Source organism: Medicago truncatula, chromosome 8 (genome assembly GCF_003473485.1).
Source record: "Medicago truncatula cultivar Jemalong A17 chromosome 8, MtrunA17r5.0-ANR, whole genome shotgun sequence".
Taxonomy (NCBI): domain Eukaryota; kingdom Viridiplantae; phylum Streptophyta; class Magnoliopsida; order Fabales; family Fabaceae; genus Medicago; species Medicago truncatula.
This window is the reverse complement of record NC_053049.1, coordinates 19,628,367-19,645,740: the sequence shown is the minus strand read 5'-3', so window position 1 is coordinate 19,645,740 and position 17,374 is coordinate 19,628,367. Positions and strand designations below refer to the sequence as shown.

Genomic DNA, 17,374 nt, shown 5'->3' with positions numbered 1-17,374 from the left:
CATTTGCTCCAGTTGCAAGATTGGAAGCAATCAGGTTACTTCTATCCTATGCAATTAATCATGGCATAATATTATATCAAATGGATGTCAAAAGTGCTTTTCTTAATGGTGTCATTGAAGAAGAAGTGTATGTTAAACAACCTCCTGGGTTTGAGGATCTTAAGCATCCTGACCATGTTTATAAACTTAAGAAATCACTATATGGCTTGAAACAAGCTCCCAGAGCTTGGTATGATAGACTAAGTAATTTCTTAATTAAAAATGATTTTGAAAGAGGACAAGTTGACACTACACTCTTCAGAAGGACTCTTAAGAAAGACATTTTGATTGTGCAAATATATGTTGATGATATAATATTTGGTTCTACTAATGCATCTCTTTGCAAAGAATTTTCTAAGCTAATGAAGGTTGAATTTGAAATGAGCATGATGGGAGAATTGAAATTCTTTCTTGGAATTCAAATCAATCAAAGAAAAGAAGGAGTATATGTTCATCAAACAAAATATACAAAGGAGCTTCTGAAGAAGTTCAAGCTAGAAGATTGTAAAGTGATGAACACTCCAATGCATCCAACCTGCACCTTAAGCAAAGAAGATACTGGAACAATAGTAGACCAGAAGCTATACAGAGGTATGATTGGTTCTCTGTTATACCTCACTGCATCTAGACCTGATATTTTATTCAGTGTATGCTTGTGTGCAAGATTTCAATCAGATCCTAGAGAATCTCATTTAACTGCAGTTAAGAGAATCTTCAGGTATCTGAAAGGAACAACTAATCTTGGACTCATGTATAGGAAATCTCTAGATTATAAGTTGGTTGGATTCTGTGATGCTGATTATGCTGGTGATAGGATTGAAAGAAAATCAACCAGTGGAAATTGTCAATTCCTGGGAGAGAATCTGATATCCTGGGCAAGCAAAAGACAAGCAACTATTGCTATGTCTACAGCAGAAGCAGAATACATTTCAGCTGCAAGTTGTTGCACACAACTACTTTGGATGAAACATCAGTTGGAAGATTATCAGATTAATGCTAACAGTATTCCCATCTTTTGTGATAATACTACTGCTATTTGTTTGTCTAAGAATCCAATTCTACATTCTAGAGCCAAGCATATTGAGATCAAACACCATTTTATCAGAGACTATGTTCAAAAAGGAATTTTAGATATACAATTCATTGATACTGAACATCAATGGGCTGATATATTTACAAAACCTTTATCTGTTGAAAGATTTGATTTTATTAAGAAAAATTTGAACATGCACTTTGTGTCTGATTGAAAATTTGCTTGCCTCTGAATAAGAAGTTTGGTTCTGAAGTCCATTCAGAAGCATTTAGTCCATCAGAAGCTCTTAACTGAGGTTCTGAGGAAAATGTGCTTCTGAAGATGATGTCAGCACTAAAACTTCAGAAGCGGTATTCTTTGCTTCTGAATGGCTGGCTAGTGGGAACGTTGGCAGTTACTTTTTGTAACAGCTGTCCCATTACCCAAAGGTTAGTTTTCTGAAAAGTTTCTGACATGGTCTATTTGTATTGGAGTATAACAAAAAGGGAAATGATGTTTTATTTGCTTTTAAACGTACTAACACGCGCCCCCAATTTGTCATTAATGCTATGTTTGTTTGTCTCTTTTGAATTGCAAACGTTTTGATAAATACACTTAAGCAAAAACACACACTACTCACTTCACAACTCACACTCTCATTTCATTTCAAACCTTCGCTGCTAAGAAACTTCAAAAACCCTAGAAACCCTCTTCAATCTTCAATCAATCAAATGGCATCTTCAAGTTCTGCACCTGGTTCATCATCTAACATGCAACAAGAAGAGGCTCCTGCCTACGTGATTAAGGGAAGAACCATGTCCTTGGAGGAATGGGATTTAAAGATTCAATCAGAGAATCCAGTAGATTTTGCTTCCTTGGCCGCTCATAACTGCGATATTGGAAGTTTCTATGAAGTGCAAGGCTTGGGAAGCTACTTCAACTTTCTGAACGGACCAACCTATCAAACTTTGATACATCATTTCTGGGTTAGAGCCAGTATCTTTGATAGAGATGCTGCTAAGATGGAAGAAGATGAAAAAGTCCTTCTCTATCCAGAACTCAAGGGTAAATCAAGACAAGAAATGGGCTTGGAACCATTCACTAAAACCCAGATACGTTCAAGCATCATGGGGATTCCTGTATGGATCAATGAGGATGTGATTGCTTTCGTCCTCAGAAGACCAGCAGAAGGAGATTATAAGGCTGGAATCACTAAACCCAAAGACAACCCCTGGAATGATATTGTGAACAAAACACTCTACAACAAGGTCAAGGACTTTGCCTATGCTGATATGAATGCCAAGACCAAGGTGATGCTGAAAATTCAGAATGACAACCTACTACCAAAAGGTGGTGGTAGTGATCAACCTTCTCTGGAACACAAAATCCTTTTACACTTTTTCTTAACTGGTGTAAAGGCTAATGTGCCCAGATACATCTTCAGGCATATGGTACATCAGCTCAGAGAGAGCCAGCTGAAGAATAGGTGTTGGGTACCCTATGGAAGGCTACTCTTTGAGATTCTTCATCAAGGAGGAATCATCAAGATGTTGAAGGAGGCAAACTTCTTCACAGATGAACAGTTGGGAACTGTTAGAGGAAAAATTATCAATGGAGAAACTTTGAGGTCCATGCATCTGGTTGATGTAAAAGACCTTAAGAAGCTACCCACAGATATGAAGGCATCTGATGCCAAATCAGCTTTGATTCCCAACTTTCCCCCCATCTGTAAGCAAGATCCTCTGGACGTTCAGATGAACTTTATCAGAGATCACTTTGAAAGGACAAGAGAAAAGATCAGTCTGAAAGATGTTCCTGAACAAATGTTTGGAGGTGTTCTTCCTGCTGCCAAGAGCAGAAAATCAAAAAGCAAACCTCTTACTAAGGAAGAGTACTTGGAAGAAGAAGAAGCGAAAAGGAAACCTTCCAAGAGGACAAGAAAAGAGACAAAGGTTGAGGTTGCAGCACCAAAGCCAAAGAAATCCAAAGCTAGTGCTTCTGCTTCTGAACAAGCTGTTGCTTCTGAACAAGCTCCTGCTTCTGAATAAGATGTTCAGAAACAGAATGTCAAGAAATCTGATGCTAGGGAAGCTGCTCTTCAAACCATCAGAAACAAGAGAGCAAGGGATCTGAAAGCTGTTGAAGGTAGCACAGAAGATCAAGCTGAACAGCCAGAAGAAGAGCCAAGTGCTAAACAGAACCACTTCTAAACCTTTTAATACTTCTGATATGTTATGAGTATTTTTTTTACTGAAATTTAATTAATAAGAATAGAACTCAGGGGGAGCTTACAAACCTCACCTTAAAGATCTATTGGACTCAGGGGGAGCTTACAAACCTCTATCCCAGAAGTCAACTTATTAATTAGATTAACAACAATTGAACATTTTAAATACTATTGTTTGTCATCATCAAAAAGGGGGAGATTGTTGGAACAAAATGTGTTTCACAATGAACCTTAATAAGTTTTGATGATAACAAGGTATTAAAAATTGTCAATTGGTTATTGCTAATAATTGTTCAAGTGTACAGGACCAAAGGCTAGTCAAGTTATTTCAATAGGTCTTGGAAGAACAATGGAAAGAAAAAGAAATTCTAAGCATCTGAAGAAAACTGCGTCTGAAGCTGAAGTGCATCTGAAGTGATGACGTCATCAGAAGCAGAAGGTAATCAGAAGCAAGGTTTTCATCAGACGCGAAATCATCACCAGAAGCTACATTTAATCCATATATTCAAACTGAAGATCCAAAGTAGCTGTTTCTCATTTCAACCTTATCTAAGAAGAACGAAGAATTGAAAGGGAGGTATCAACGGTCATTTGGATAGAGCTGAGCATTTGTCCTTCGTTAACAGAGTTGACAAAGTACAAGTGTACAACCACTACCTCCACTACTCTGTTTTGTCCACGCTACAAGACAAGACAACAACTATGCCTGCAAAATTTGTGCCTTCAAGATGGGAATGAATTTGAAGCTAATTCTTCAAAGGACTACACCCAAATCAGGCAAAGGATTACTGGTGAATGATCAAAGGATTTCAAACGACTCTTTAGACGTGCTAATTATCTCAACGTCTCTTTCACGCCTCTATATAAAGGAGTGAAGACTTGAAGATAAAAGAGAGAGATACACAAGTTAAAAAGCGCAAAAACTCTGTCAATTTAATTCTACAAAGCACACTGAATTTCTGCACTGATTTGATACATCTTAGAAATTCAAAAGTCTAGAGTCTTTATTGTATTGTATTGTGAACACCACTAATTGTATATCAAGTGTTCAAGTCAAACTTAATTCATTGTATTTTTGTTTGATCAGAAGCCTCTTGCCTGCGTGCTTGAGCATTAGAAGACTCTTGCTTAGTGCTTGAGCATTGGAAGACTCTTGCGTGTGTGCTTGAGCATTTTTGAGAAGTCTCATGCTTAGAGAGTATTGAGCATTTGTAATCTTTGTGATTATAGTGAAATCTCCTTGGAAGTGCAAGGGGGACTGGACTACTTCCGATTTGTAGAAGGAACCAGAATAACTGCTTGTGTCTTGCTTTTCTTTTCTCTGCTTTGATCTTTTCCGCTTCATATCTGATTCTGATCATTTCATTAGAAGCATTCACAAACTGCTTCTGAAGTTTTATCAGAAGAAGTATTTTTTAGAGAGAAAAAGAAAACACAATTGAACCCCCCCCCCTTCTTGTGTTTTTCACACCTTCAGATTCATAATTAGGAAAGATGGTTGAATTCATGTTTGGTGAAAATAGACATGAGGTGTGTTGTGCCTTTAAAAAAGGGTTTCACGAGAAGAAAATAGAAAGCGGTAGTGTGATGCATCCGTTATGAAACATGGCATCCATGGAAGATTGAGAGAAAAGCAACTAACTCTTTGTATAGATGGAAAGAGTGTTACAAATGATGAAAATTTACCCACTAATCCCCCCCCCCCCCCCCCCACCCTTCTCAAGTTGGAATGTTTTGACAACACTTCCAACTTGGGATGAGAAATACACAATACATCGAGCAAATGAAAATGCAAAGAGAAATGCCGGAAATACATTGGTTGTGTATTTAATTCTTGATTTATCCGTAGGAATTAAGAAAAGAACATAATTTGATAGTTTTTTTTTACAAGGCCAAGAGAAAGGTTGGGCATCCGGGAGAGTCTGAAGCATCCCAACTAGGTTGGGATGCTTCATATACCCCCATCCTCTATCGCCTTTCAAATACGTAAATTTTATTAAAAAAATGGAAAAAAAAATTACAATGAGGGGGGACTAAACCAATACCCTTGAAAGAAAATAAATATTTACAGAAAACTAGAAACAAAAATAGCTAAGGAAATATGGCGTTCGGCATCCCATATCTGTTCCTATCAAAATCTGCTCCCAAAAGAGGGAGGCAACAGAGTAAACCACAAAGTGTCTTGAAAACATGCCCCAAGGCTGCTGGGCCATTGTGAACCATTGTTGTCTGGACCACACAAGAGGAATCCCCCTGATATTCCAATAAATAATATTCATTTAAACGGTGGTCGGGGACTTGTGTGAATTGCATTAAGGGTAAGCAATCTAACAAGCTCAAAAGGGGTGCATAAAGGAGTTCTAACCTATTAGAAATCATAGATACAGATATTTGTTGTCCAGACATGGACGTAAGTAGTACGAAATACTTTATCACCTTTATAGATGATTATTCATAGTATATGGGTAACGTCATGTTTCTATTAAAGTGATAAAATACACGAATAAAGCATATATTTAAGAAATAGACGCTACATCTTCAACAAAAACATCAACATGCATACATAAAATTTTTCAACAGTCGCAGCGGATATAAATCATACATCTCTAATGTATACATGTCATGAGATCAATATACATCATCATATAAATTCTCTAAATCCTGACATATGGGTAAAATCTCAATAATAAATAAATCCAACAAAGACATAAAGACCAACGTTCTAATCAGAGCCTAATCTAAGACTCCAAGAACGATAACGGAGATTAGCTTCCGCTATCCAAGCACTCATCAAAAACAAACTACTCCTGCACTCCGTCTACACATTCATACAAACAGGTAGGCGGTTGAAACCACTGGAAATAAGCTTCACATCAATCATAATCAACAAAATAGATTTGAACATAAATAAATCAATTCAAGTTCCAATTAATTAACATGAATATTCAACTTCAATAATACTTCATAATAATACTTCCAAATATCACAACCAATTACTCACATCCATAAGCATATCAAATATTTTCACAATTAGGACTCATGCCACAACGTGGTATGTTCCTAGACACGACACCTAAATGCATGCCGTACCGACATCAACAATGTCTAGGCCGTCACCCCATGATGCCAACTGAACATCACAATCACCTCAATTGGATATAAAATCCGTCACCATCAGTCATGAATGCATGAACATATGACTCAACAACAAATGCATATGTTCACACAAACAATTCAGCACATCCTCATCAAATATTTAGCATATATGTATTCACCAACAATTCACCATTATTTGACATATATGCAATCACCAACAACATCTCAATCACTCAACATATATGTATTCACCAACAATATCACAATCAATCAACATATATGTATTCACTAATACCAACTTCATCACATAATTCCATATCCATACATGATTTTCCACATTCCAAGTGAAGGAGAAAATACAACACCCTATGATAAACATCATATTCAATGCCTAACAACTATTCACATATCTTCACTTAATCAAATAAAGCTAATCACAAAAGGTTCATAAGGTAACCGGCTTAAGAGAATCATTTTCAACAAAGTTCGTATCAAGTGGCAAACGGCCAACATTGATAATTTTCAAAGCAAGGTAACTTGTTCAAGTTTGGAAACCTACAATTCAATCTTAATCAATCATATAAATATGAGCATAGGCCACTTACGAACTATCAAGCATTAGTTCAAAGATTTGCCTAAGTTCGTATCAGAAAACCCCAAGTTCACATATTCCACAATCCCACCCGAAAATCAAGTTTGATATGATTAAGACATTAAACCATCCTTACATGCCTTGTCTAAGTCTATATGAACTGTAGACCAAGCTTGTAGTTATCTTAATGCACAAAATTTCATTTTTCGACAAATCCGAAAATATCAAAAGTTCAAGTTTCAAACCATTTAGAAATTCCCAAGTTTGGATAAGTAAAACATGTTTCAGTAAATAAAGGAGTATAAACAGTGATTAAACAAGTTGTTGAAATTGGGCTCGTTCGCTTAAGCATCCATCTGTTCGCTTAAGCGACCAAGCTCCAGAAGCTTACAGTAGCTGTTCGCTTACCGTTCGCTTAAGCAACCAAGTTCCAGAAACTTTCTGTTGCTATTAGCTTACCGTTCGCTTAAGCGAACAGTCATCAGTTCTGCAGAAAAACTTTCGGGTTTCAACCCTTTTTCATCCTAAAACCCAAATTTTGATCTCCCAATACCCAAATTCGTTTTCAAAGGTTGTTTACAGGTTCATGTACTCAAAAGGGCTTCCAAAAACAATTCAAACATGAAATCAAAAACCATTTCAAACACAATTCATTAAATCAACCCATTTCTACAAAAACCTTCAACAACAACTCAATTCATACAACCTGACCGAATTTATGAACACCCAAGATGTGAATAATCAACAACAACATCTCATAACAACAACAACATCAATTAAACATGGATCCACCACAAATCAACAACAACATAGCACAATTCAACAATTAGAGCACAATTTACAATATACTCATTTTCACATATCATGAACATACAATTTCATCAACAACAATTAAATTATCATCAAATTCATATACTCAAACATATCATCATAACAAGAGCATGAATTTCAACAACTAAGTGCAAAATAATCACTTATTCAAATAAGCACTTATGCATAGAATTTGGGAAGAAATTAAGCTAAGAGATTATGATTGAAATCTAACCCCCTTACCTCAATAAGCAATAATCCTAGCAAAAGCTTCAATTTAGCTCCTAGAATCTCTATCACCTCTTGGTTCTTCAAGCTTTCTCCCTTCTAACCCTTTTGCTCATTCTCTTGAACTTTCTCTCTCTACCTCTCTCAAATTCTTATGAAATGAAATGAAAATCTATTTTTCTCTAAAGACTAGAACTTATATAGGCTCCTCTCAAATGGGTTTAACCCTCAATGCCTTAATGGGCTCAACTCACTCAATAACTAATTCAGGAATGTTTCTACTCACTTAACGGTAAAATAATAATAACGATAGCTTACCGACTCGCAACTAATTACCACGCTAGAAACTTAGTAAAATAATGGTTAATACTATTATCTTGTTTTGAAATATAAAAAGTCAAATTTAATACAAATACAAACAAAGGATAATTTCTTAATATTAACACACAAAACTGACACATTAATTACACAGACAACTTTTCTTAAAAAATGTGAAAAAGGAAATGGGTGTCTACATTAAGGGACGGATGGAGTATTTTCAATGACCAAACATGGTGTTGATTCAACATCAATCTTATGCAATTTTAACCTGAACTAAAAACTAAAAAAAAAAAAAAAACAGTCTTGACCAAGTACATATTAACAGACTGAATTGATGGGTAATGATAAGAGATCTTTGACTAAATTTTCATGAAAACCGGTCTTCTGCTCAGGCAGAAACTCGCGCCTATTTTACATCAGAACATGCAGAAACTTCTAACATTGTGTTTAAAAACTCAAATTTTATCAAACTTAACCAAATCAACTTCAACTTCCACTTCAATTACAAGTAAGTGTTTATGATCCTTTTGCACTTTTTTTTATTTTGTTTAAATATTTAATTTTTTTTATGAAAGTTGTGAAATGTTAGGTTTTATGGTTGATGAAACTGTTAGATTTTTTGCATGTTAATGATGAAATTATTTAGAAATTGGATTGTTAATGTTGATTATAGTAAGTTTGAGTGCAATGTCGTAATTTAGAGATTGGAATGAGACAATAACCTCATAATTTTTATGTTGAGCTATAGCTGTTTGATAAAATGTCTCTATGAAAAATTAATTGATTTTTTGCATTGTTTTATGTTGCGTAGATATGTCTGGCAACCCAAACAGGCAGAGACTCAGCAAGGAGACGATGACGAGGAGTGCACGGGCAGAGAGGCAGGTTGCGCACCCTTTTATTAGGAAGGGACGCGGCGGCGAGTGTAGGATTGGGGAGGGGTCGTCGTCCCAGACGCGTCCGTCATAGATAGTGGACCCTACACAACATCATCATGAGGAGGAAAGCAATTTTCATTTTTCATTGTTTGGGTTCCCATTATCTTTTATAGATTATTTGACTAATTGATTTATCCTATTTATTTTTTTAAATAATTTAACAAATATACTGTTTAATCACTGTTGTAAAATAGAAGCACGGGTCTAAAGAGGGTCAATTGAATAAACTATACTATTATGAGATAAAGCAGTGTGATCTTCTTTTGATTAGAAAAATGAATGCCAAAGCACCTTTAAAGACCGATGATTGGCCATCACATTCCCACACACAGTTGCCATCTTTACTAATCCAAAACTTCACTTCATAATAAATTTTTCCACTTTTGAAGCACTAATTCTGTGATTTAAACATGGTTTGCAGTGAAAAAGGGATACCTCAACTGTTGCTTCTCTTCACACACTTCAGCTTGTTTTGGTGGATTACTAGTACTTCTATCTATGTCAAAGCAGAAAATATTGATAGTATGAAGCCAGGAGATAAACTGAATGCCACATCCGATTTGTGTTCTAAACAAGGTAGATATTGCATGAATTTTAACCAAACTACGCAATCTGAAAATCTCACTTATCTCAGCATAGTTGCCAAAGGTACTACTTGGGTGGTGTGGATTGCTAACAGAAACCAACTTGTTGACAAAAATTCAGCTGTTCTATCACTAGACTACTCTGGTGTGCTCAAAATAGAATCCAAAATCGGTGAACCAATAATCCTGTATTCTTCACCTCAACCTTTAAACAATAGTACTATTGTTGCCACCTTGTTAGATAAAGGTGACTTTGTGTTGAAAGATATTGAGAAGAACATTGTTTTGTGGCAAAGTTTTGATCATCCAACTGATAGTTGGCTTCCTGAGATGAAACTAGGTGTGAATCGTAAAACTGGTGAAAACTGGTCACTGGTTTCATACATTAGTGGTTCAATCCCAGCTTCTGGTCCATTCAGGCTTGAGTGGGAACCCACAATAAAAGAATTGGTCATCAAGCATAGAGAAAAAGTATATTGGACAAGTGGAAAACTGATGAAAAACAATAGATTTGAGAATATACGTGGAGAAGAATTTGAGGTCAAAGATTTTGAGGTCACATATAAAACTCCAAATGAAGAACTTACTATATGGACTCTATTGGAAACTGGGCAACTGATAAACAGAGGAGGAGTTGACATAGCAAGAGCTGATATATGTTATGGGTATAACACTAATGGAGGGTGCCAAAAGTGGCGTGATGTGGAGATACCTGCTTGCAGGAATCCTGGTGATATGTTTGATAGCAAGTTAGGATTCAGTAATAAAGATATGTTATACAATATAGAAAATGCTAGTTATGGCATAAGTGATTGCCAAGATATGTGCTGGAGTAACTGCAGCTGCTTTGGATTCAAACCTTTTTATGATAATCGAACTGGTTGTGTAATCTTGGTATCAAGTAATGGTTTTAACGCTGCAGGCATTGGTTTTGACTCATTTTACATTCTGGATAAGAACACTGGTCACAAAGGTATGTATATCTCTTAACTACTAGTACTATATTGCAATTATTATTTTTCCCATGACTGACTAGCAGCTGGCCTACCAGAAGAGCAAGTGAATAAGGAATGGTTATTAAAATTAGCTACAATTATTGTATTTGATCACAAGAACATTTTTGCATTTTTGTAGTAATAAGAACAAAACAAGTAATTCATTGAAATAGAAACTCAAATCAGTTCCTTGTTTTAGTATCGAACAAGTGGCTATTGATTTGCACTGGATTGGGGACTCTTCTGCTATTTATGGGCCTTTCCATTCTGCTCCGAGCTTTAATGAGACGAAAACATGTGCTTCGAGGTATTTACGTTTTATCAAATATTATATTTAGTACCTAATTGTAACAATCCCTTAATATTTCATTTTTCACCTTTATATATATAAACAGAGAATGAACGAATAAGAATGCAGATTGAGATTCAAGATCTTGAAGGTTCTAGGCGAGACTCTGATAGCGATGATCTAGAAGGCAATTTCAGCAGTGGAGATGACTTAAAAGTGTTTAGCTATTCATCAATAATTGTGGCCACCAATGGCTTTTCTTCTGAAAACAAGTTAGGACAAGGTGGCTTTGAACCTGTTTTTAAGGTGACCCTTTTTTAGTTTATCAGTGATAAAATAACTGCACATAACTGCACGATTAAATAGTTGAGATTATGCATTCATCCATTTTATTAATTTTTTTTTTATATTCAATTCAGGGAATTCTACCTTCAGGGCAAGAAGTAGCTGTGAAGAAACTTTCAAAAACTTCTGGACAAGGAATGACTGAGTTTAGAAATGAATTAACACTCATTAGTAAGCTTCAGCATACGAATCTTGTTCGGCTAATCGGACATTGCATTCATGAACATGAGCGTATATTGATCTATGAGTATATGCCCAACAAAAGCTTGGACTTCTTTTTATTTGGTGAGATATATTAATTGCTACAGTCTCTTAAGGTTTGTTTATGGAATATTTAAGTGTGTCTAAAGAATAATGAGGATGTCATCTGTTTCCTTATATATTCTATATTATGATAAATCTTTCATTTCAGATAATTGATATTAAGAAGAGTAATTTAAGTTTCTTGATATTAAGAAGAGCAATTTAAGTTTCTTGATGTAGAGAACTAAATGTTATTAATATATACAAGTAATGTTACCTATTTTGTCTATCTAACATATTTGATGGTTCTTTATATTTATTTTAATACTTCTTCTCATGGCATTGTATTTTTTTCTTTTGTGTGAGAAGATTCCACCAGAAGAAAGTTGCTAGATTGGAACAAACGTTTTAGCATAATAGAAGGAATTGCTCAAGGATTACTTTACCTTCACAAATACTCAAGACTCCGAATTATCCACAGAGATTTGAAGGCTAGTAATATTCTCCTTGATGAAAATATGAACCCAAAAATTTCTGATTTTGGTGTGGCAAGAATGTTCACAAGACAAGAAACCAAAGCAAATACCAATAGAATTGTTGGGACATAGTGAGTTTTTTGTGTTCTCTTTTGCATCTGAATTCTACTGAGAATTGTGTAAACTAAATCTATTGTGTAATGTCGGTAATATTTTTTGTTTCATACAGTGGTTACATGTCTCCAGAGTATGCGATGGAAGGAGTATTTTCTACGAAGTCTGATGTGTACAGCTTTGGAGTGCTGCTCCTTGAAATTATCAATGGTGAAAAAAACAATAGTTTCTACTGTGAAGACAGACCACTTAACCTAGTAGGACATGTATGTGATCAATTCTCTCTACTCCTTCTAAACAATGTATAGATGTTGACTGAGTTTTGACATGAAATCTAATCATTGATGTCATAGGCATGGGAGCTATGGAAAGAAGGTGTGGTTCTTGAGTTGGTGGATCCATTACTAAATGAGTCATTTTCTGAGGATGAGGTGCTAAGATGTGTTCATGCTGGTTTATTATGCGTAGAAGAAAATGCAGATGATCGCCCCACCATGTCCAATGTTATAGCAATGTTAACTAACAAAATTAAAGTCGATGTTTTGCCTAAGAAACCGGCATACTATGGTAGAACAAGAGTTTTTGAGGAAGAAACATATGGCGAAGATGTTGGTGTGGATTCCACATATGAAAACTCTCATTCACATGAGCAAAGTATAGATAGATCCAGTGAAGAAAATACAAAATTTATCGATTAAACAATGGTGCTATGGGTGGACCGATGCTTTATTTGTTTTGCCTTCTCGAGCATTGATTCCTTGGGAAGACATTGAATGTATTAGACATATGAGTGGATTTATCATGTTTAGAGGAAATAGGGATATTCTAGAAAATTTGAATTTTGATTTACACAATTTATCATGTATTATTTAGACATGCAAGTAATTTCGACAATGATATGCAAGACGTGAATCAGAATAATTTATATAGTAATGATTTTGAGAGAGAAATTACATGTTGAGATGATCCAATATATACCTAAACTTTGTCACCTTAAATGAGGAAAAGGTGAAGCAGGTGATGCACTGAGAGCTATGTTCAGGCCCTCATTGTACTGGTTTTTGTACCCTAATCAAAACAAGTTCAACAACTTCTAGAATCCCTAGGTGGTGTATAGTTCGAAAAGGTTCTGCTTGATCTCGGATCAAGCAGTAATTTTATATCCCTAGCATGTATGAAGGATAATCACGCACTGAATATTCAACAAACAAAAAACAGTGATGTAATTTGAATATGACTCATGTCAGAGCCTTTGTTGGAGGATTGATGATGCCTGCATCGTTGTGGAAATGAAAGAGGATGATACATCCCCTGTAATACTTGGATCATTATGAACGTCGATGAAAACATACTAACAATTAAAGATCAAAATTTGGAGGTATACATCTTATTCCAGAGATCCACAAGCATTGTCTGTACTAGAGGATGAACAGGAAATCATCATCAGAACCATCTTGATAAGAAAATCAAATGGCGTCGAGCTAATGACGTAAAACAAATGTTTATTGGGTGGCAACTCAAATTTCCATCATTTTACATTTTACTTCTGCAATTCATAATTTTATGTATAATGATGCTAATGAAATTGAAACTGAAAAATTATGCTTTCTACTAAATTTAGGTGAAGACGTGTTCACCTGGTGAATCTATTCATTTCTGAAAAATGAGCATTATGTGGTTGTTCGCTAAGCGAGAGCTGCGAAATTGGCAGATAAAGATGTCAAAGTATTGCTCCGTTCTATTTATAAGAAACAACAACAACAACCAAGTCTTATCCCACTAAGTGGGGTCGCCTATCTATGTCATAGAGATTCAACAAAGTTTTACGTTGGCTGTCGAGGCCTAACACAACCCTCTCCTTTTACCCAGGCTTGGGACCGGCCTTGGCAGGATTTCTATTTATAAGAAACATTTGACTTTTTTAATCTATTGCATAAATAATGTATTTGGTCAATATTCTAGACAAAATACATCAAGTACTCAATAAATCTAAGAAGTCAAATTTTTCTTATAGATAGGACCGGATAGAGTATTCCTATTTGAATTGAAATTCAGTGTGTTGTTAAAACTCATAATATTTTTCTATGTATAAATCTTAATGAAGTAAAAGCATTAGACGGTTATTTAGTAAGTTTTATATAGATTTGGTAGTCACTACATGACAACAACAAAAAGACCGCGTGGCCTAATGGATAAGGCGCTCGCCTCCGGAGCGGGAGATTGTGGGTTCGAGTCCCACCGTGGTCGTTTTATTATTACTTTTATTTTTTCGCATTAATTTGAGAATTTATTATAATTCATAATTTTTTTTTTAGTGGAATTCATAATTGTTTAGGTTTTTAAATTCAAAACTATATTCTCCTAAAGAAACATGTTATTTAAGGTGGACCCAGAACTATTTTTTTAAGGTGAACTCAATTTTATTCCTCGAAAACATGTTTTCAAATAATTTAGTTTTAAATTTTAATAATTGTTTTTTTGGTAAGTTAAGAGTGTGTTAAAACATCAAAGAGACTTACATATTTTGGTTTCAATTTTGGGGGTCAAAAGTGATTATAGAGGTTTTAGAATTGATTTTGACGTGTTTGGGTCAAATTCACTTTTACACAAATACATCTAAACGTAAATCACTTTACGTTCACTCATAATCAATTCTACTCACCGCATAACCAAACATACACTTAGATATCCGTACTCAATTGTAACCCCAAGAACTTTTGCCCTCTGCCAGTCACACCATCATATTCATATATTAAAAAAAAAAAAAAAAAAGGAAAAAATATGTATATGAGGGGGAAGGAAAACTAAAACCCTAAAATAATGACAAAATCAAGCCCAGAAGGAAAACAAAGAAGAGAAACCGACCTAAGGGAGAAGCTATCTCAAGGTTTAGATGAGATAATATATTGTTCATTAGATCCAGGTAGAAGTTCTTGAAGAGGGAGGTAGGTAATATCTTAAAAGCTTTCCTATGAAAAATGCTCATGGAAATTAATACAAGCTACCAAAAGTTGGGCTTTGTAAAAGTTTTACCGTAAAATAATTAAGGATTAATGGTGTTTTACCCCCCTGTTATTTTCGGTTTTTTCCGCTGTAATTTTTTTTTTATATTTACCCCCTGTAAAAAAATGAATACCGTCTAACAGGTCATTCAAAAACAAAAATTTCTTCAAAAAATAAATTACAAGGGGTAAATAAAAAAAAATTATTGAGGGAAAAACCGAAAATGACTTATATTACAGGGGGTAAACACTATTAACCCAATAATTAATTCTTCACAACAATCATATATGCTTCCTGGGGAACTTTGTTCTCGGTAATCGATGTCAATACTGACAACACGTTTCTAAACAGTATATAATAAAGACAACATGTTTTTTGAGGAGCTTTTTCCTCGGTATTTAACCTAAAAAAGCATGATAGTTTAATTTTGCAGACGTATTAGCAGAGATTCCTGACATATGAATATCGAGGAAATTATTCCACGGAAAAACCTTATTTTAGCGAGAAACCATGTTTCCTCATAAATTTTGATCAAATTCTCAAGTTTCCTTGTAGTGACTGATAGCGGTGTGTTGAAATGTAATGTTGACACTAGTTTAAATCTGTCAACCAATAAAACAAGTTGTGTATTGTATTCAAGATTCCAATGGAAAATTTGTTTATGATTATTTTGATTTGAAGACTCTGATGATGCTCATTCATGATGGTGAGACATTTGCATTGTTGATGCCTATGAAATAGGGTCCAATGGTAGGGATTGCATAATGTAGTATTTGAAAGTTATTAAAAAAATTCTAGTCGATTTTGTTCACTCGCATTTTGCAGGGAATTTGAGTGTAGTAATATTATTTCTATCATTAGGAGCTTGTAGAGTCTAATTATAACTTTGGAGTTAAGATTATTCGTCGTGGAATGAATATAGTTGCCCATAGTCGATAAGTTTTTTATTTGACTAAAATATTGTTTTAGTCCCTGCAAATATGTCTGATTTTATTTGTAGTTTATGTAAAAAAAAATTGTAGTTTTTAGTCCTGCAAATATGTCTCGTTTTGATTTTGGTCTCTGACCCAACTTTTGTGATGATTTGTACACGTGACTCATGATGATTGAATCCATTTTGTAGAAAAATAGTTCCTGCAAAATATTTTGAAAAAAAAATTACAGGAACTAAAACCATATTTTAGATTTTTTATTTTGTTGTTCCTTGTATAAAGAGCTATTTAATGAATTATATGAGTTAAGATTGAATTGTCTAAGACACTCTTTTCAGTAGAATGGTAAAGGGTAGAAAAAGAAAAAAAGGACACTAGGAAGATGGCTCAGTCTAGAACGTTAATCCTCAACATAGTTTCCAACTTCAACAAAAGAGCCTGCCCTATGGTCATACCTAGCAGTGAAGAGCACCCGAGTTTAGCCAAAAATGTGTGCCGCAGTTGCCCTCTAAAATCACACTTTAAAAAGAAAAAAAAGAAACTTAGGAATATGCTCCGTTCCAAAAGATTAAAAATCATTTCTTTTGGTGGTTGAAGGCAGCTAATCGTGTTCATGTCTTCGGGGTTCATAGTTGGTTTGTTAGTCCTCTGCTTTGTTTGCGTATAGACTAGCTGTTTTTGGTTTTTGGTCTCTGCTACTTTTGACTGAACTTTTGTGTAATTATAGTCGTTTTCTTCTAGCACTCCTTGTGCGGAAGGAACGAAGCTTTTGTTGTTAATATAAAGTTTCAATTTTGTCTCTTCAAAAAAAAAAAAAAAAGTTTTCACCCAAAAATAAAAAGATACGCCCCTATAAATGATTCGGATATTGAAGAGTATAAATCGTTTTTAAAGAACCTAGAAGTTTAAAAGAATATCGACAGAAAATAACAATTAAGTGGAAAAATTGAAGATTATATTAGTTGAGTTGCGTCAAAAAATAAAAAATATTTTAGTTGAGAATAAAAAACAAAAAAGTAATCAAGTTCCTTAAAAAAAAGTAATCAAGTTACGTTTTAGCGCACATGTCAAATAAGATTAAGCTTGGAGCATCCACGACAAACTCAAGAATCATGATCTCATTTTAATAG

At 34.7% G+C, this 17,374-nt stretch overlaps 1 protein-coding gene and 1 non-coding gene across 2 annotated transcripts; both read left to right on the top strand.

Moving 5' to 3' along the window:
- Window positions 1–8,602: 8,602 nt before the first annotated feature.
- LOC25502338 (G-type lectin S-receptor-like serine/threonine-protein kinase CES101) lies at window positions 8,603–13,238 on the top strand. The gene is made up of 8 exons (XM_013589677.3): window positions 8,603–8,833; window positions 9,137–10,820; window positions 11,042–11,149; window positions 11,238–11,437; window positions 11,551–11,761; window positions 12,089–12,326; window positions 12,425–12,575; window positions 12,663–13,238. The coding sequence occupies exons 2-8, from the start codon at window positions 9,674–9,676 to the stop codon at window positions 13,005–13,007; spliced, it is 2,400 nt and encodes a 799-aa protein (XP_013445131.1). The 5' UTR covers window positions 8,603–8,833; window positions 9,137–9,673; the 3' UTR covers window positions 13,008–13,238.
- A 1,245-nt stretch (window positions 13,239–14,483) lies between these two features.
- On the top strand, window positions 14,484–14,556 carry TRNAR-CCG (transfer RNA arginine (anticodon CCG)). The gene has a single exon. It is a non-coding gene; the product is annotated as a tRNA-Arg (tRNA).
- The last annotated feature ends 2,818 nt before the right edge of the window (window positions 14,557–17,374 follow it).